The following is a 21522-nucleotide window of genomic DNA, read 5'->3' as shown; positions in this document are numbered from 1 at the left end:
TGACTATTTGCGCTATCAGGCCACCAAGTCAGCTTCCGTTGCTTCTGTTGCCCAGACTGGTATTGGCGCTTCTGATCACATATCTGGTAATAAGGATCTTTTCTCTTCTATTACTACTACCTCTGCCTTACCTACTGTTACCTTAGCTAATGGTTCTCAAACTGTGGCTAAAGGCATTGGTTTGGCATATCCTCTCCCTTCTCTACCTCTCACTTCTGTCCTTTATACTCTTGAGTGTTCCTTTAATCTTATCTCCATTAGCAAAATCACTCGTACTCTTAACTACTCTATTACTTTTTCTGATAAGTTTGTGACCTTGCAGGACCGGAGTACGGGGAAGACGATTGGCATAGGATGTGAGTCTCAAAGCCTCTTTATTAGTTAGATATTAAAAATGCTTTCCTTCATGGGGATCTTGCTGAGGAAGTTTATATGGAGCAACCAGTTTTGTTACTCAGGGGGAGTCTGGTTTGGTGTGCAGGTTACGCCGTTCTCTATATGACTTGAAACAATCTCCTCGAGCATGGTTTAGCCGTTTTAGTTCTGTTGTTTAGGAGTTTGGCATGTTTCGCAGTACAACAGACCATTCCGTTTTCTATCATCATAACTCGTCGGGGCAGTGTATTTATCTAGTAGTTTATGTGGATGACATCGTCATTACAGGTAGTGATCAAAATGGTATTCAGAAACTAAAGCAACACCTTTTCACCCACTTTTAGACTAAAGACTTGGGGAAACTCAAGTATTTCTTAGGGATTGAGATAGCTCAATCCAGTTCCGGTGTGGTTCTTTCCCAAAGGAAGTATGCTTTAAACATCTTGGAAGAAACTGGTATGTTAGACTGTAAACCGGTAGAGACTACTATGGATCCAAATGTCAAACTTATACCAGGACAGGGGGAGCCTTTAGGAGATCCTAGGAGATATCGGCGACTTGTAGGTAAACTGAACTACCTCACCATTACTTGTCCAGATATTTCTTTTCCTGTAAGTGTTGTTAGTCAATTCCTACAGTTACCATGTGATAGCCATTGGGATGCTATAATCCGCATTCTTCGATATATCAAAAGCACACCAGGCCAAGGTGTGTTGTACGAGAACAGATGTCATACCCAGGTTGTTGGTTACACAAATGCAGATTGGGCTGGCTCACCCACAGATAGACGTTCCACTTCCGGGTATTGTGTTTTTATTGGAGGTAACCTAATATCCTGGAAGAGTAAGAAACAAGATGTAGTGGCCAAATCTAGTGCTGAAGTCGAGTATCGAGCTATGGCTCTGGCAACATGTGAACTCATATGGCTGAAACATCTTCTTCAGGAGTTGCGATTTGGAAAGGATGAACAGATGAAGCTCATCTGTGACAACCAAGCCGCTTTGCATATTGCATCCAATCCAGTCTTCCATGAAAGGACCAAACACATTGAAGTTGACTGTCACTTCATTAGAGAGAAGATCACATCAGGATGTGTGGCGACTAGTTTTGTCAATTCAAATGATCAACTAGCAGATATTTTTACTAAATCTCTCGGAGGTCCTAGAATTAAATACATTTGTAACAAGCTTGGTGCATATAACATATATGCTCCAGCTTGAGGGGGAGTGTTAGATAGTGTACAGTTATTTCAGTTATTTATTTTTCCTTTTTTTTTCCTTATTGTATTGTGAGTCCTACTAACATGTATATATATACCCAAGTCCAATGTGTATTATTAACAAAAATTAGGGATTCTCCCTTTTCTCTCTTTTCACAAGGGCCATGAACTTCCCTCTACACACAATGAAGAATGATATGGGTAGACACTTCCTTATTGCTTTTACACACACAACACTAGTCAGTTGATGCCATTTGCTTTTCTTCTGTTGATCTACTGTAAGATCTTTTCTAAGCTGCTTCCCAAACCAAAAAAGAGAGAAAAAAAAATTAAATAAGGAAAAAGAGAAGGAAAAGAAAAAGAAAAGACAAAGCCTGCTTTCATTTGTGAGGGAGAGGGGGTTATATGTTGGCCTCCTTGCTCCGTTTTAGGGTTGGGAGCCTTCTTGCCATATATCTTGGATTGCCTTTGGGAGTCACTCATAGGTCTTATGTAGTGTTGGAAGAGAGGTTAAAAGGAAATTGGCCTCTTGGAAGAAGCAATACTTCTCTAAGGGGTAAAGATTAACCCTTACTAAGAGCACCTTCTTTAGCTTTGCAATATGTTTCATTTATTTCTTTGTAATTCCTAAGAAAGTAAGAATTAGACTAGAAAAGATAGAAAGAGTTGTTTTGTTTTTTGGTAGAGGAGTCATTGAAAGGGAAGAAAGTGCAACTAATAGGTTGAATGATGATATGCTAGGAAATAAAGTTTGGACTGTTGGGAATTAGAAAGTTGGATGCTCTAAAATAGTGCATTGCTCAGCAAATGGTTGTGGAGATATGCTTATGAGTGTTGGATGGGGGTAGTGCATGTTAGACATGCGAGAAACTTTTGGTGGGGGATCGTGGGAAGAAATTAGAATAGGATGGGAGATTTCAGCTTAGAGCCTCTATTGCAGTCTAGAATGGGAGATGAGGGTGGGGTTTAGGTTTAGTAGGGCAGGGAGTGCTCTTTGAAAGAGACTTTCCTTTGATCCTAGGGTAGCACATTTGTGGGAGGTTGGGGAGGAAGGAGGCATTGTTCTCTTCGTTTCTGAAGGCATTTTCAGGATTGGGAGATGGGGGACTAGATTAGTTTATGGTGCTTGTTCATGCTGTGAGTTTGCAAGCAGTAGGCCACAGGGGAAGACAGTTTATTGTGGATGGAGGATAAGAAGGGGAGATTCTAAGTGAAATCTTTTTATGACTGTGTATATGCTGAGAATTAGAGCAGTTCCCTGTTGAAGAAGTTTGGGGTACTTGTTCCCCATTAAAGACCCTTTTTTTGGCCCGGGTTGAGGTGATCCTAACCATTAATCTCCTTATGGGGAGAAGGTGGACAACAATGAACAAATGTAGTCTTTAAAAAGCTAGTGAAGAATCAATAAATCACATTTTATTTCATTATAATGGATCCAGACAGGTTTTGAATGTTATTGGCTATCGGTAATTGAATTTAATTTGATCATTTTCAATGGATTAAAAATGATAAATGGTTGGAAAGTTTGATTTCCCAAACTGCTTCCTCAGAGATTAGCTGTTCTTTTTATGACATAAGTGATTGATGTTCCAAATTTCTTGTTTAGAATAAATGTGGCAAGAGGGGAGAGTTTCTAAAATCTGGACTGTAAATGGTGATGCAACTTAGCCTTTTGAAAGAAATAGCTTATTAGCAAAACTAGTAGAGCTTGGAATCATTTGGCGATGTGGCTTATTCCTTTACCCCAATTTGTCCATAAATTCTGTGATCCATCATTATTTTTTTTGTCATTTTACTTTTTATCTGTTTGAGGACTTAATTAAATCGTGTGCTATTGTGTTGTTATCATATTTTAAATTCTATGTATTATCCTTGTACTTTGGGGGTTATTAACCTCAACTTGAGCAGTCACATGCTAGGCACGTGACATCATAAATGGCATAGGACTTTCATATTTGATACATGGCACCACTATAAGCAACTGTATATCAATGGCCATGATTTGTAGAATTTCTTAGTATACTTGGGGTTATCTTTGTGAAAAGAGTTTGAATTGGCCCTTTGCTTCAATCAACTCTTTGTCTTCAATTTCCTTGAGATTTTGATTATTTGTCTTTAGTTCTCAGAATATGCACCATGTTGAATACTGTTTTATATTATTTCTTTTATTATGGTTCAATTAAGTTCTGAAAGTTGTTTACTTCTAACTTGATTTTCTATACATTATACACAAGAGAAAAATTTAGGTACCTTAGGCTATGCTTGGTTATCAATTGTTCCCAAAACAGGTTTTTGAGAAATGTTATAAAAATGTGGTGCTTTTTGAGAACATATTTTAATTATTTTAAGTTATTTTCACTTATTTTTTGGGAGTTGTTTTAAAATGTAATTGTACAAATATGGAGAATGATTGAAAATAAAACATTATAGATAAAAGTTATTTTTAAAAAATATTTGAAAACATAGAAAATAGGTTGAGAACATTCCAAGTTCCTAAACAGAATCTTATTCTAGAAAACATCAAAAAATTGTTTTAAAAACTTTTCTCAAAACTATTTTTTGAGAACTGTTTACTAAAACGTTTCCAAATAAACTCTTAGGCTATACTTGGTTGGTTGGGTATAACATGGGATAGGGTAAGAGAAGGAATAACACATCAATCTCATATTTGGTTGATGATGAGATAGGATAAGTTATTCTATCACTTATTGTTCAAATAATTTTTTTTTATTATAAAATTAAATTTGCGGTCTAAAAAAATATTTATAAATATATTGTAAAATAATATTAAATATGTCTTATTTAATATATATAAATTATTTTTATATATTGAATAACATAATATAATTTTTTATTTATTTATGAAGTTTAAATATTTTAATCATGAATATTGTTAAACGTAAAAGAAATTTTATATTTTTTCAAATATAAAATATTGAAATGCAATATAATTTTTATTTTAAACATTAAAAAATAACATATATTTCATTTTATTTTATTTTATTCATTTTACAAACTAAATATAAACATAACATATCTCATTGGATATGTTATCTTAGGATATCATGTGCATTGGATTTAATATCCAAGGATATTATATCCCATTGGATATCATATTTTGGATTATTCATTTCCTATCTAATGGGATGTGATATCCTAGGATATACATATTCTATCCTATCCTATCCGGCCAATTAAATATAGTCCTAGTGTTTCATGACTGTTTGGGGATGATGGCATGCTTAATTGACTGATTGTTGTTCATTTCTTTGTATTGATGTTTTAGTTTACACTCTCAATACATATCTGAAAGCAAAAAAATTGCTTGTCATGTGTTAACCTCAATTGGTGCTCATGTAAATCCTACGTAGGAAATTGATCCTGTCAATGGTTTGAGGAGATTCTCATAATTTACTTACTGTCCTTGGGTTTTTAGCGGCTATTACTACATTATTTGGTTGTGCTTTTAGTTCCTAGCAAGGATAGGATTATTAGAGGATTCTCTAAGCCATTAAGTTCTGGCTTAAAGCTATTGAAGTAGAGGCCCTTACTTTTCTGGAAAGTTGAATGTGTCGTCCTATGGAGGTTGTTATTAGCCTTGAAATGTAGAGGGAATCAGCAGTTGGTTCTTGTGGTTTGTTTGATAGGTAAAAGCATAGAGAAAGTATATAATAATAAAATAGGGCGCCCAAAGGCCAACCCAATGCATACAAGAAGTATACAACAGACCCCTAAAGGCAAAAAAACCAAAGAAAGAGGGTTACAAGGAAAATTGTGGAAATTTTTCTCAACAGATTTTTTTTCTTAATTTATTATATTGACCCCAGCTGATATCCGAAATTTTGGCCCAATTTTGGGAAATTTTAAACCATGATCTAACTTAAGCCCTTTTAGGATTCTTGTTTATAAAAGAAACAACGGAGTCTCACCATTTAAAGTTGCAAAGTATAAGAAGGAAAAAGAAATTGATATCATACATTGTTTTTCATAGTTTCCTTGGTTTCTGCATCAAAATCATGTTATTTATAGGCTTTAGCCAACCCAGACTCAACAAATTATATGAAGAAATCTAACCTATATGGTACCCATCATGACTCTTTATTCTTAATTAAAACTTTTAAACCTTCCAAAACCTAGAAGCTTTAGAAAGACTATATTTTAAGAAATAGCAATTTTTAGAAAGTAGAATTCTTTTCGTGTACCTTTATTAGAATAAGAAACTTATAAAGTGGACTTTTTAAGTAGGACTAAAATAACTAACTATATGATGGTAAGTAACTAAAAATCTCCATATTACCCATATACCCTTGATGGAGTAAATTAGGATTTCTTTATTCTCTTTTCTTCCTTTTGTTAGTATGTCTTGAAGATTCATCCTCATCATAAGTCCTAAAATGGACTCAATGGGACATCTTACTCCAAAGAGAGTAGTTGATTTCTTACTGAGCATGTGTTCCCACAAGCTTAACACTAATCACCCTAGATGTTCGGGTTTTGATTGGAAAGGATTTTGCTGTCAAATCTATCAGTACCAAAACTTGAGTCTGCTAAACTTCTCAGGATTGACAGTCTTTTAAATTTGTTAGTAACAGGAATAACATCAACAGGAGACAGTAATTTTCCTCTGATATGTCCTAACATTGAACTTGTTCAATGTATTCAAAATAGATGAACACATTTACATAGAGCCAAACACTTAGATGATCATGAGGAGCCATCCTATCTTACAAAAGTCAAGTGAGTTACAGTTCTTCAGATAAGATGTCAAGCCTTATCACAAAGATGTGCTGTTTCAAGTTATAAGGTGTCAAGCCTTATTTACATAAACAATCTGCATTGTAACTTGTGAATCCTGACTTGTCCTTAGTCATCTCATGAATCAGTTATGGGGCTACCTACATTATGGAGTAATAATGCTTAATTGTAGATCTTGTTATGGTGATGAGGATTGGCATCCAACAATTCTGAAATCCTACTATAATGCTGTTCCTATCATATGTCAAGAAGTATCGGTGTGATTTGTTGTTATCATCTGTACTTTAGCTCCTTGGCACCTTACGGTCTTTGTATCAAAGCAAGTTTCACCAAGCTCATGCCTTTTGAGAAGCTTAGGCTTTCATGGCATTGATGCTGCCTTTCAGAATGAATGCTGCCATGCCTTTTATAGAAAGTTTCAGTTGTGATTTAAATGTATTTCTCAGCACAATCTTAAAGCCATGGGCTCTTGTAGGCTCATGGATTCTAGCATACTTTTGCTCTGCCCTGAAATCATTCAAAGCTGCAATAATATGTGTTTCCACTGTTAATGTTATTTAGAGTCATTTTCCTAGGAGGGTGGTATAGGCATTCTCCTCAAATTGATTCATGGGTTTTATATCTTCATATATTTAATAAATAGAAAGGCCTTGTTACTAATACTGGTTATTTTGTTCCAGGCACTGGAGAATAATGAAGAGATGAAGCTTAGAACAAGGAGAGAGGCTTCTGAAGAGCCACGGGCTTCAGTTGAAGACAAGGTGTGTATGTACCCAGGTTTTCTTTGCAATATATCTGAAGTAGTGGACTCTTCGATTAACTTGAATTGGTAACATGGAATCTGGACTTGCTTAAATTGCTTTTTCTGCTTATCAAACATCTAGTGGAATAGTAGTGGCTTTTCAAATTAAGCTTAACCATGACACCTTCATTAGACTTCTTTCTTGCTCAACATGGTTATTGGCTATGAGTTGCATCTAGGATTTTTCCCTTTTTCTTATAAAAGCTTCTTAGGAAGGAAACATGGGTACAACAAATATGTTATTTTGTAAAGTATTTGATTTTGTAGAACTAGTGCCCTATCACCTATTGATCGATTGATTTTTCATCGTTTATCGCCTCAAAACAAAATTTATAACCTAATTCAACTATGCCAAAGTAACTCTTGCCCAATCAAAAAGAGTTTTTAGCAAAAGTTATGGTAGTATAATGGTCTTAGGTGTCATCCACTGGGATGGATTGTTTTCGGTAATTAAGGCTTGAATGGGGGAAAATAAATGATTGTGATAAAGTGAAATTGATTTGGCAATTCTTGGTGAAAATTCAAAATAGCAATGATTTTTAATTGAGAAGAACAATAAAATGTAAAATAAGAGAAAATTAATAGGAAAAGAAATTATCGGAATTAGGATTTTCTAGAAAACAATTTTCATAGTGAATAGATGTTGAGATCTATTTTTCATCAAGTTAGATTGAAAATCTAAATTCTCATCTAAATCGGTTTTTGATTTAGCTTTAGTTCTAGATCTAATTTCTCTTCAAATTAGATTATTTGATCCAAGAGATTAATTTAAACTATATATTCAATTCATCTTAAATCATCTTCCAATGTTTCACACAATGCAACTATTTGATCTCATTAAATCTAACTTTAATAATTTAATGAATCTACCTAGTTTGCAATGTAATAGTCATTCAAGATAATTTGAAGATAAAAATCCCCAAAATTCAATTAATTCCCCCTAACCAAAACATTGCTCGTCCCTTAGCAATTGTATGACAAAAAGAAAGAAAAAAGAATACTAAAAAAGAAATCACAAGTCACATAAGCAAATTATTTGGAAAATATCTTTGAAATTTCCATAGTGTAAATGGTTGATAAGCAAGCACACCCTACCATCCATAGGTATCAACAAAATCCCAACTTATTTACTATCTCTAATAGAAAAAATATCATGCAAATTAAGGTATCAAAACATATCCATATTCATTCCTCAAACAATCTTTCCAAACAAGTCTTGAGTGTAATTCAGCTAGCCCTTGAATATAATGCTCAAAACTAATCCTCTCCCCAACCTAGCTTAATTCATCTCAAGCAACAAAAACCCACTCTTTCATAGGTCAAGAATGCACCTATCTTTATTTATTATTACTATTTTTTTCAAAGGACTAATTGTAGAAGTGCAATGCTAAAGGTATCTCCAAGCATATGGTCTATGTAGCGGGAATTCATCGATGACTCCCAACCATAAGGCATAGGGCACCAAGTTTATATGACTATTTCACCAGCCACTAACTCCTCGGACTTCACCCCAGACTCCTCAAATTAGGATCCAATACCTTAGCACCTACAATTGAGCTCATACTCCACCCATCCACTCATGTAGCGAGCATTGAGGTCGATGGCTTCCAACCAAAATGGCTTAGGGCATCGGGCTTCAAAGACCTTTGGGCCATATACCCCTCGGACCTTGCTTGGGTTTCAAGATAAGCATAATTCAACCTTTTTATTCATCAACCTTTTGTTTTCTTCATATTTTATATATATATGTATTTTTTTTTCAATTTGGGCACATTGGCCTCTTTTCAAGGTGTCTCAACTCAATTCAAAAGTAATCCATGTTACCATGACAATTAAGTCCAAGTTTCAAGGTTAGACTAGTTTTTCATCTTATATCCGGGGTATAGAGTGTACAATGTGTCAAAACTTGAATAGAAATGATCCTTGGGAAAATGAAAACTTTAAAGTCAAATCAACTTTAATTTACATAACAAGTCTTCTAAGATCAAACAAATAAGCTAGTATTCTAAATCAACTTCTTTCAAGTTAGGTATGCTTATTCATCAATCACAAATGCTAGTCTTCTAAAAAAAAATTTCACCAAATAAGTCACAAATGTAATTTATGAAAAAAAAAAAATTATAGAAAAACTAACAACATATTTCCTTCGCTTCCTTTCTAATCCTCCTTCCAACCTAACTTGTACACTGTCCTCAATGTGTAATGAAAATATACAAAGAAAGGAAGGGAAAATACCTCAATCTCTCATGAATTTCATCTTCAAGAGCTGCAACAAAAATAAGATTAAACATGAGCATTGTAGGATATAAAATGATACAAGAGAAGAAAATATGGAAAAAAAATATAAAGGAAAAACTATGTTAGAAACACAATGTGTGGAGTAAAATCAAGGTATAGATGATGACAATCTCCAAAGGAAACATGATTTCAATGATGAGTTAATGGTTCGCATGGAATTTTAAAGTTTCACACAAGTGTGCAAACTAGACAAGAAGGTGAAGTGTACTGCAACTACTCTCTTCGTTTAAAAGAATTTGGCATAGTCATGTGAAAATTTGCATGTACTTGTGAATTGGTCCAGAAAGCTCTTTCTTATTGTAGCCTTCAACATAATTTTCACATAGCCATGCAAAAATTCGCTTATTCATGCAAATTGGTTCAGAGGCTTGAAATTGTTTCAATCATTCACATCAGTTTCGCACAATCATGCAAAATGAGATAGAGGCTTAAAACTTTTGAATTTTCAACGATATGAACACTCCCCTGTTTTGGCATGGCTTCCCCTGTTTTCGCATGGTTGTGCAAAATGGTGATAGGCCATTAGAATGTCCTCTTGCATTGCTTCATAGACTCCATCTTCTTTATAAGTCCTTCAAAACACAAATCAAGGAGTTAAGATGGATTTTTATTCAATAGGAAAAAAAAAAATCAAGATTCAAAAGAAAGTAGAGAAACAAGAAACCATTGGGCTAGCTAGCCATTGATATGACTAAGCCCATCGACCCTTATATTTTCTCAATTTGAATATGGCTTGCAAACAATGAATGGACCAACTCCTCGGTATTTAAGCTTTCCCGCAAAAGGATATGCCTTGAAATAACCTTCCTTGAGCTTGTTCCTTTGAATAAGCTGGTCATACCATTTCTTGAGTTTCTTTTTAATAGCCTTTAGATTATTGTGCATACCATGTTTCATTGTTTTTGCCTTCTTCAAGCCGAAGCACCCCTTTATTAACTTCATAGGTTGAATTTCTTCATTGATCCTCCAAACTTCAACCTGTTCATTGGAAATTGCTTCACCAAGTTTTGCAAAATTTTCTTCAACCTTTTCTTTCACTAGCTATTCCATAGACAATTCAATCAAATAAGCCTTCATAAATTCCTCTTCCTCTTTGGTACCATGTTTCTTACATGAATGGAAAATGTTTAGCTTAATTGTCATGTTACCAAAGGTAAGTTGCATCACCCCACTTCGACAATTAATCAATGCATTTGCTGTGGCAAGGAAAGGTTGACCAAGTATAATAGGAACATGTTTAAGTCCACTAGTTCCTTGTTCTGTATCAAGCACCACAAAATCAACCAAACAATAGAAGTTATCGATTTGGATCAACACATCTTTTTGATAGGAAACGACAATGGAATATATTGATAAAAAGAAGGTACAAATAGAAGGATGAGGAATCCTCCCAACAAAGAAAAACAAGACTACAAGTAATCAAATATAAGAAAGTACAAAAAGGGAAAAGACACTCTAGTTACACGCCGCTAACCAATCAAGTTGTAATATGTTAAGAGGAATCCCCTTAAAAACCTTAGAACAAAAAGCCCCAAAAGAAGTAAGAAAACAAATAGAATCCCAAAGATACTCGGCATTCCTTGCTTTGTCCTCAAAAATCCTTGCATTTCTTTCCCGCCACACCACCCACATTAACGCAATGCTCGCGTTTTGCCATAAGACAATCCCTCTCTTGGAAGATCCAAAACCATTAAAATTACTAGATAACATGTCAGAGATGCTCCTTGGGGAAACCCAATCCATCTTTGCTGATTGGAATAATCTGTGCCACAACCCCATCGTCAAAGAGCAATGAAGGAAAAGGTGATCTACTGTTTCTCCATTCTTCATACACAACTTACATATGTCAGGGCTAAGTGCTTTGCAGGGTCTTCTCAATTGTAGCAAGTCATTAGTATTAACCTTCTTGTGAGCCACCAACCAGACAAAGGACTTGACTTTAAAAGGGACTTGAGCATTCCAGACAATCTTGGAAGAGAAAACTGGAGGCGACTCAGAATATTGGGATAAGGCTAGAAAGAAAGATTTGACTGTGAAGAGACCTGAAGGAGATAAGGACCAGGATCTCTTATCTGGAACGGAAGGTGATATGCGAAGACGATCAAAAGACTGCATAAGGCCCTCTAAATCATCTATCTCAGAATCAGAAAGATTTCGGCGAAGATTGAAGTTCTAAGAGAATGGGCGAGTATATCCAAGAATTGATGAAATAAGAGCATTTTTATCCGTGACTACGCTAAGTAATCTTGGATATTGGACTCCCAAAGGTTGTTCCCCCCACCACAAGTCATCCCAAAACCGAATTCTATCCCCATTACCTACCACAAACCGAGTAAACTTGGAAAACTCTTGGTAGACTAGTGCAATGGCCTTCCAAGGACAACGATGAGACCATCTAATTGTGTTGTTAACATCCCAGCCATTGGAGTGTGATCCATAAATGCTTAAAATAACCTGATGCCACAGAGCTGAATCCTCCCTAGGATATCTCCACAACCACTTCCCTAAAAGAGCGATATTCCTTATAGATATCTTTCCAAAACACAATCCCCCTCTCGATTTCGGCTTACACACTACGTCCCAATTAACCAAATGGTCTCTTTTGCCTTCCCCTACGCCTGACCATAAAAATCTCTTTGCATTCTCTCAATTTTTGCTGCCACAGAGGCGGGAATCTTAAACAAGGAAAGAAAGTAACATGGCATATGGGTGAGACAAGATTGAATGAGGGTTATTCTGCCTCCAAAAGATAAATATGCCTTCTGCCACCCATCTAATCTCCTTGATATCCTCTCAATCACAGGATCCCAAAAGCCACACGCCTTAGGATTCCCTCCCAGAGGAAGACCCAGGTAAAGTATAGGCCACCCGGAAGCCTTGCAGTTAAGCAACTCGGCCAACCTAGAAAGGTGATTCTGCTCAAGATTAATACCATAGATATTGCTTTTGTCAAGATTAACTTTCAAACCGGAAACATGCCCAAACACAAGCAGGACATCCTTAAGGGTCATCATATCCTCCTCTCGAGAGCTGGAAAAGAAAATGGTATCATCTACAAATTGTAAGTGGGAAACCCTTGTTCTGTTCCTACCCACCCTGAAACCCTCCAAGACGTTTCTCTCCTCAGCTTTCAATAACATCCTACTCAAAACATCTGCCACTATGGTGAACAAGAACGGTGATAAAGGGTCTCCTTGTCTTAAACCTCTAGATGCCTTTACCCACCCTTTCGCATTACCATTCACCAAGACTGCAAAAGAAACCGAGGACAAGCAACCTCTCATCCATTTCCTCCATCTAAGACCAAAACCTTTCATCTCCAACACATGATCCAAAAAATCCCAACTTACATGATCATAGGCCTTTTCAAAGTCAATTTTGAATACTACTCCTTCCTCCCCTGATCTTCTTTTCTCATCCACTATCTCATTGGCTATGAGAACTGCATCCAAAATTTGTCTCCCTTGAACAAAGGCTCCTTGAGTAGAATGGATGGTCTCGTGAAGTACCCCTCTTATGCGCCCTGCTAACACCTTGGCTATTATCTTGTATAGACTAGTGATCAAGCTAATAGGTCTAAAGTCTGAGATTCTCCTTGACATGCTTTTTTTAGGTAACAGAACTATAAAGGAAGCATTGGTACTTTGATTAATAATTCCGCTCCTATGAAATTCTGCAAACACTTTCACTAGATCCTCTTTTATCACTTCCCAACAATCTTGAAACACTGCAATGGTAAATCCATCCGGCCCCAGAGCCTTATCCTTGTCCATTTGAAAAATAGCCTTAAAAATCTCTTCTTCAGTAAAGGGGGATTCCAACCTAAGTGCACTCTCTCCAGATATGGGGGACCAATCTAAGCCTTCCACTCTCCAAGGCTCTCCAGGAGGACTCGCATAGAGCTTTTCAAAATACCTTAAAATCTCCTCTTTTATGCTCTCTGAATCATTCATCATTAGGCCATTTTCATTCTCCAATTCCTTAATATATTTCCTATTTCTCCTGCCATTGGCCACCTTATGAAAAAATTTTGAGTTGCAATCCCCTTCTTTTACCCATTTCACCCTAGCTTTTTGTCTCCAATGTATTTCTTCCCTCAAAATCAACTCCTCTAGTTCCCCTTTTCTTACAACTCTTTGGGCTAAAAGTTCATGTGATAGGCCCCCTTCTTGCTCCAACGAATCAAAGTTAACTAAATCAGATAAGATATCTTTTTTCCTTTTACTTTGCTCTCCAAAAGAAACCTTATTCCACTCTTTCAATTTGGCTTTAATAAACTGTAATTTCCTCATGAACTTGTGCCCTTCCCACCCATTTCCTTGAAACTCCCTCCACCATCTTCCAAAACTCTCCTTAAAACTAGGATGTTGCAACCACATATTCTCAAACCTGAACGGCGTTGGACCCCACTTGAACGGATTAGTTTCCAAGACAATCGGCCAATGATCCGATGTCCATCTTGGCAGTACTCCTTGAATACTTTGAGGAAATACTTGTTCCCACTCATTTGAGTACAGGAAACGATCTAATCTCTTGCAAACTGGATTTTCTTGCATGTTTGACCATGTAAATGATGCACTCCTTAAAGGTAAATCTATCAATTCACATTCTCTTATGAAATCATCAAAATCCTTCATGCTTGGGGTTAATCTAGAACCGCCCAATTTTTCTGAACTTCTCCTTATGACATTAAAGTCCCCGCCCACACACCAACGCGGATAAGCAAGCCCACCAATGTCTGAAAGCTCCATCCAAAAATCCTTCCTGAGAGCTAAGATGTTTGGACCATAAACTACAGATAGCCATACAGATTCGCAACCGTCCAATGCGAACTTGATTGAGACCGAAAAAGAACCTAACACTACCTCCTCTCTGCACAATTTTTTGGCGTCCCATATGATCAAAATCCCACCCGAAGCCCCACATGCCGGAAGGGCTGCCCAATCCTTATTTCTGACTGTCCAAACACTACCCACGAATCTTCTATCACACTCCTCCTTTTTTGTTTCCTGAATCATCACTACATCCGGCTTTTCTGATCTCAAAAAATCCTTAACCACCCTTCTCTTTTTCTTTGAACCCAAACCCCTGGTATTCCAACTAATAATCTTCATGTGAAACTCTCTGACCCTAATCTCCGAACCGAAACCAATTAGTCTCACAATCCTGTGGAGCATCTGCTCTTCCTCCTGGAATATACTTTGATATCCAGAGTCTTTAAAACCTCACGTACTTTTGCCATTTTCCTAGGGGACAGTCCTTCTATTTGGAACTCGCCCGAAGGAGAGCCCGTAATACCTCCCAAGTTACCTGTATCCTTACTGGACTCCCTAACAGGTGATCTTAAATTTGCTGAGAGAGAATTGACACCCTCAGGCATCTGGTAAGGACAAGCAGGCTGGATCACCTCCATTTCCATTTCTAAATTAGGGATATCAACAGAAGTTTGGCCATCATCGTTGGTTTTTTTGGAAAAAAATTCAGAGTTTACTCGGTTTTCCATAAGTACCAGAGGTTGAGGAGCTGAATCGGGATGCAAGGGGGTAGGGGGACTCAAAATGTGGACGGAAGGATTCAAGAGGGATTTAATGGAGCCACTAGAAGGGGGTATATATGGATGGGTGGAATTAAAAAGTGAAGGCGTTACCTCCAGAATTTCCGCAACCATCGAATCACTGTTCCCCCTCAAGCTAAGCCCTTTACCTCTGGTTTCTGGTGAAGATGGCTTAACCATGACTGTTGAGCCACGAGAATCAGACCCCCCTCGGCCCAAAAAACCTTCCATATCTTTGTCGGATGAAAGAATGTTCAGATCAGCTTCCTTTCTCGGCGACGCATCCCTTTCCCCTAATATCTTCTTGCGAAACCTTGGAAACACGGAGAAAAGAGAGGGCTTGCAATTGATCTTCTGTTTGCCTGAGATTCGGCGCCTAAATCATCTGTCTTTAGGTCTTCGTTGCTGTCCACCTTGATTTTTCCCCGCAAAATGGGCTCGCTGCTGCATCGGATACCTTGTCGATGCTCTGAGCTTGGGGGAAAGAAAGTTGACCATAGCTTCCTTGAACCGTAACACACCTTCTTCTCCGCTGGCCTGCTCGATTGAAACTCAAGGAGTCCAGGAGCTGATTTTCCCTTTTCGATTGTAGAAGAAGAGTCTTCTTCTTCCTTACGTAACGGCGCCACTGTCTCAACTGGGGTAGCCTCTTCTGGGCTTAGGCCCAAGCCCAACGGGCCTTTAAGCTTGCAGCCCATTGTAACTTCACTTGGATTTGCCAGCGACTGGGCCTTCCTCTCACGGGCCCGACAGCCCAATCTCTTCCTTCTTCACCAATCCCGTCCATCCCATCTAGTGACTTCAGACGAGACTGCGACGGGAGTTGGCAGCCCTTACCCCTTTCTCCTTCCTTCCAATGTTTGTTATCTTCCCCGACACGGTACCTTCCCTCCACCGTTGATCTGCCGCACTCCCCTCGTCTTCCTCCACCTGTCCCCGTGTGAGAAGCGACAGCCACCCGAGTCGACTCATTGTTTCTGCTACCTCTCCGTCTTTTTTCGTCTCCGACCACAACGACGACGACTGTAAACACCCAATCTCCATCAGTCACCTCCAACATAGCTGGAAGTATTGCCCTATCCTTCATTACAATCTTTAACCTCGCCCTGCTGAGATCAAATAACTTCAGCGTACGCCAATCGATTTCATTTACAGACCCCCATTGCTCCACAATCTTCTTCAGATGAACCTCCGACCATAGGTGAAATGGCAACCCCCTTAATTCAATCCATCCTTCTCTAAATTTCCCGTCTAATTCCGCATTTTCCTTCGGCGACCATCTTCGCAACTGAATGAAGTTCCTTTCCCCAGCCCTTAACTTCCTCAAATCATGGAGAAATATGGCTTCCTCGGTTGTTTCAACGAAAAATACACCCTTTCCAGCTGAAATGGGTACGATCGTTACCACGCCATTCTTCCCTAAGCTTCTCGCCACCAATCTTCCAACCTCAGCCCAATTCTCCCTGCCAAACTTGCTTTCACATAACACAGCTCGCGCCCACCTCCCCACTGGAACTAGACCTCCTCCTCTTGGCCCTTCGTCACTAACTGTCTTGGCATAGGATCTGTACATCGAACCCACTTTGTTGTGAGGCCAGCTTTCCCCTCTTATATTCCTTCCTTTTTCTGCTGCACTCGGATATGGGACCACCAACATTGTAGCTAACGCTTTTTTGATACTCTCCCAACCTCTGCCCTTGTCACCCTCAGGAATGATCAGAACGGGAGGTTTTCTGTTGTTAACGAACTCTGTGATCCTTATGAACCTTCCATGGTTGTTGAAGCCCACTTCCAACAGATGAGCCCTGCATTTTCCCCTGAATTTTTTGTTGAAACCCATATGATTCTTCAATGCTAAGGCTTTCATCAAGCATTCAACCAACCACCCCACTGCCTCCTTTTCAAAACTTAATGCAAAAACAGAGCCTCTACTTATCTCTGTCATCGAACACCATTCACCTCCTTGCTCGCCTTCCAACCTAATCAAGAAGGTCTTCCTCTCAATCAAGACCTTCACCGACTTCCTCTCAACCATTCTCATCACTCTACTCACACTCTAGTTTTGTGCCTTTTTTTCTTGGATCAGCACATCTTCAATAATTCCTCTTGAAAACTTATGCGATCTATCCGTCAATGAAAGTGTGATGGAGGTAGACTTTAGTTCTCCAAGCCCCAATTGCTTATATACCGAGTAGGGAAGAAGATTCACACTTGCCCTCAAGTCTAAAAGTGATCTTTTCACAAAAGTGTTGCAATATTCAACGAGATTGTTGGACATCCCAGATCCTTAGACTTGATTGGGGTGTTGCATTGAATGATTGCACTAACTTGTTTGGTCAAGAAAGCTTTCTTTTTCAAATGCATCCCTCTCTTTATGGTACACAAATCCGTAAGAAACTTGGCATAGGGTGAAACTTGTCTAATCATGTCAAGGAGTGGTATATTGACTTTTACTTGCTTCAAAACTTCAAAAATTTTAGGAGCATTGTTTACCTCCTTCCTAGATTGAAGAGCCATGGGAAAAGGTGGAGCTAAGAGCATATCCTTGTTCATTTTAGCTTCGCACTTCTCCTCCTTTTCAAAACTTTCAACTTTTGTTCTTTCACTCTTCCCATCATCTTCATTCTTCTCTTTCTTCTCTTTTGGTTTTGGCATAGGTTGATCAACTTGCTTACCACCTTTTAAGGTAATGGTTGCTTTGAATTCATCCTCCTTCGTAGAACTTTCACTTGTCTCTCCAATTTCATGCTTGTGAGTTTGGAAATAGCAAGCTGCATATTATCATTTTTTTTGTATGAGATTGATTTGCAAGCTTTTAGATTTCTGATTCAAAGATGTCTCCAAATGGTCTATCCTTTGGTTTACTTGAGTATTGATATTCTTTTGATCACCAACCCAAAATTTTACTCAAGTTTACAATAACTTGCTCAACCAAAGAAACTTGTTGTGGAGAGTCTTGCATGAAGTGTTGGTTTGAAGAAAATTGCTCTTGTCCACAATTCCATGACATGTTCGGATGATTCTCAACATTCATTTCTCTCATAGCTGGTATTGTAGGATAATCACTCATTTGATGTTCCACAAATTGACAGCTAGAACATTGCTCCATGTAAATTGGATTATCATATATTGCATTTGCTTCATGAAATCCCTTGGCTTCAAGTTCCTCTAGCCTTGTCAAAGCTATCATTTTAGCTTGTAGATCAACATCTTCATTCACCATATGCATTCCTCCATTTGAATTGTTTTGAGACTTGGACTCGTGTGAATCCTTTCCACAGCTCATGCCATGACCTTGATATTTCAGTCACATAATTCAAAAATTCAAAGGCTTCATTTGGATTTTTGCTCATAAAGTCACCTCCACTCATGGTTTCTAGCAATTGCTTCATAGTTGGTGACATGCCTTCATAAATGTAGCTTACCAACATCCAAGTGTCACAACCATGATGAGGACAAGCATTGACTACTTCCATATATTTTTCCCAACAAGCATAAAATTTTTCATTCTCCAATGCTGCAAAGTTGGTAATTTGCCTTTTCGAGCCACTTGTTTTGTGTGTAGGAAAAAATTTCTACAAGAAGGTTGTTTGTAGTTCCAACCATGACCTTATACTTTGGGGCCTCAATGAGTTGAACTACAACTTTGCCTTATCCTTCAATGTGAATGGAAAAAGCTTTAATCTTATAAGCTCAATGGATGTATTTCCCTCATGAAATGTATGACAAACCTCTTCAAAATCTTTGATGTGAGTGTATGGATTTTCATTTCTCATTCCATGGAATTGAGGTAGAAATGGTACCAAGTGAGTTTTTATCTCAATAGGCTCGTTAGGAAGAACTATACAAGATCCCACACCTATCCATTGAGGATGCATATATTCTCTCATTGACCTAGACATGCGAGAATTGTCATTGTTTAGTCCATGTTGACTTTGTTGGTCTTCCCCTTGATTTTCCATTTCCTCAAAAATTGGATTACAAACCAAAGATGATTAGCAATATAATCCTTTGAAAGCTCTCCCTCAAATTTTATTCTCAATGTAGCATGCAATGGAGAGCCTACAAAACAAGCCAAGAAAAACCAAAACAAACCAACAACGACGCCATTTTTTATTGATTTATTTTTTGTCGTTTATCGCATTAAAATAAAATTTATAACCTAATTCAACCATGCTAAAGTAACTCTTACCCGATCAAAAAAGGTTTTTAGCAAAAGTTACTGTAGTATAGTGGTCTTAGGTGTCGTCCACGGGGATGGATTATTTCCAGTAATTAAGGCTTGAATGGGGGAAAAGAAATGATTGTGATAAAGTGAAGTTGATTTGACAATTCATGGTGAAAATTCAATATAACAATGATTTCTAATTGAGAAGAACAATAGAATGTAAAATAAGAGAAAATTAATTGGAAAAGACATTTTTGGAATTAGGATTTTCTAGAAAACAGTTTCCATAGTGAATAGATGTTGAGATCTATTTTTCATCAAGTTAGATTGAAAATCTAAATTCTCATTTAAGCCGATTTTTTATTTAGCTTTAGGCCTAGATCTAATTTATCTTCAAGTTGGATTATTTAATCCAAGAGATTAATTTAAACAATATATTCAATTCATCTTAAATCATCTTCTAATGTTTCACACAATGCAACTATTCGATCTCATTAAATTTAGTTTTAAGAATTTAATGAATCTTCTTAGTTTGCAATATAATAGCCATTTAAGATAATTTGAAGAGAAAAATTCCCAAAATTCAATTAATCAATCAATTGGATCAATTTACCTTTGCAATTAAGGTTTATTTCTCTAATTCACCATGGATCTTGCCTCTACTCTTTCCTAAAAAAAAAACGAGATTTAGCCACTCATACTTGGAGATTTGATCTCACAAGGCGTGTTTGGCTAGTGAGAAAATGAGGGAAAATGAAAGTAAATAGAGAATTCTATTTACAAAAAAAGTTTCTAGAAAAAATTTCAAATCCAAAGTACCAAAAAAACTACTACATGAGAAATTCAAGTTTCTATTTATAGGCCAAGGTCAAGTGGACACTTGGCAACCTCTCATTGGTCTTCTAGAACCTTTTAGATTCACAAATCTGGAGTTTAGCATCAAAATCATGATTTCGTATGAGCTTCAGCCATTTCACACGATGACTGTCATTTTTGCATGGTCGTGCGAAATCAGTGGAGTAGCAGCAGCAACAGCAGCAACAACAACAACTTTCTGGACCATTTTGCATGACTATGCGAAATTTTCGCATATTCTTGCAAAATCAACTTAGGCATCCTCCTTATACTGCAACCAATTTTCCTCCCCCGGTCCATTTCTCACAGTTATGCGAAATTTTCGCATGATCATGCGAATTTGTAATATTTTGTTTTTGACCTCCTTTTGATCATTTCTTCCATTTTCTTCTTTTGACTCCCCTTTAACTATCTCCAAATCTCGATCCAATTACAATGCTTCTTTCTCATCATTCACATTATTTGCACTCTTCAATTCGATTCATCTCTTTCATCACTAATTTATCAAAATCATACCTTGAAATGACTCCAAAACTTCATAAAACTTGTTAATAACTTTTGCTAGGGCAACAACTTGTTAATTGAGTATTTTAATCATAATTGCTACTCAAAATATGTGAAACTCATGAGAATTACTATCTAAAATATGCTCTTTTTGAGTATTAATCACCTATGTGATAGATTTAACGATTTTCGTATAAGGTGTTGAACTAGAATAGCTGCAGTTTTTGATAATCCTGCTGGAGGGAAACTTTTGATTAACATCATTATGTCTTCTTTGATGATAACTCTTTCACTAATGAAAATTCAAATGACTTTCTTTCATTGAACTATCAAGTGATTTTTTTTTTGATAGGGAAAATAAAAACGTATTAAAGGAAAAAAAGGGTATACACGGTGTATACAAAGAGACCTAACTACCAAAAAACAATGTGAAGACACAAAAAACTATAACCACACTTTACATAGAGCCTAGCCAATCCACAAAGTCAACCAATGACATGGAGTTGACCCCACTATACAATCTAACGCAATCCTAAAGAAGTTACAAAAAAGAATTTATGATCAATTTATCCATGGTTTCACAATTATAAAAGACACTTCTATTTCTCTCCCTCCAAATGGTCCAAAATAGGCACAAAAAAACAGCCTTCCAAGCTTTCTTTATCTTTTTGCCAACAAAAATCCTGCATTAGCTTAAGAGAACACAACTAATTGTGGAATGCATCACCCACTAAACCCCAAAGAGAGCAAAAATCAAATGCTACAAAGATTGCGCTTTCAAACAATGAAGGGGAATATGATCAATTGTTTCTTCTTTTGTTTTACACAAGTAGCATTTATTGGGAACTCTCCAACCCCTCCTTTTGAGCTGATTTAACGTCAAAATCTTGCCCCATGTTGCTTCATGTGCAAAAAAGCTGATTCTTGATAGCAACTATGAGTTAGAAATGTCTCTGTTCTCCTAACTACCAAAGAAGAGCAAAAAAACTTAA

General features: G+C 37.2%; 1 protein-coding gene across 1 annotated transcript in view; it reads left to right on the top strand.

Moving 5' to 3' along the window:
- Positions 1-21522, top strand: part of LOC117930125 (5'-3' exoribonuclease 4) — an 81543-nt gene that overhangs the window by 27220 nt on the left and 32801 nt on the right. Inside the window, exon 11 of the mRNA XM_034850597.1 lies at positions 7030-7110. Within this exon, the coding sequence (XP_034706488.1) occupies positions 7030-7110 (81 nt within the window). The remainder of the gene's footprint in view (positions 1-7029; positions 7111-21522) is intronic.

Source organism: Vitis riparia, chromosome 14, assembly GCF_004353265.1.
Source record: "Vitis riparia cultivar Riparia Gloire de Montpellier isolate 1030 chromosome 14, EGFV_Vit.rip_1.0, whole genome shotgun sequence".
In the NCBI taxonomy this organism is placed as follows: domain Eukaryota; kingdom Viridiplantae; phylum Streptophyta; class Magnoliopsida; order Vitales; family Vitaceae; genus Vitis; species Vitis riparia.
The sequence above is the reverse complement of the archived record's forward strand: the minus strand, read 5'-3'. Positions and strand labels throughout refer to the sequence as shown.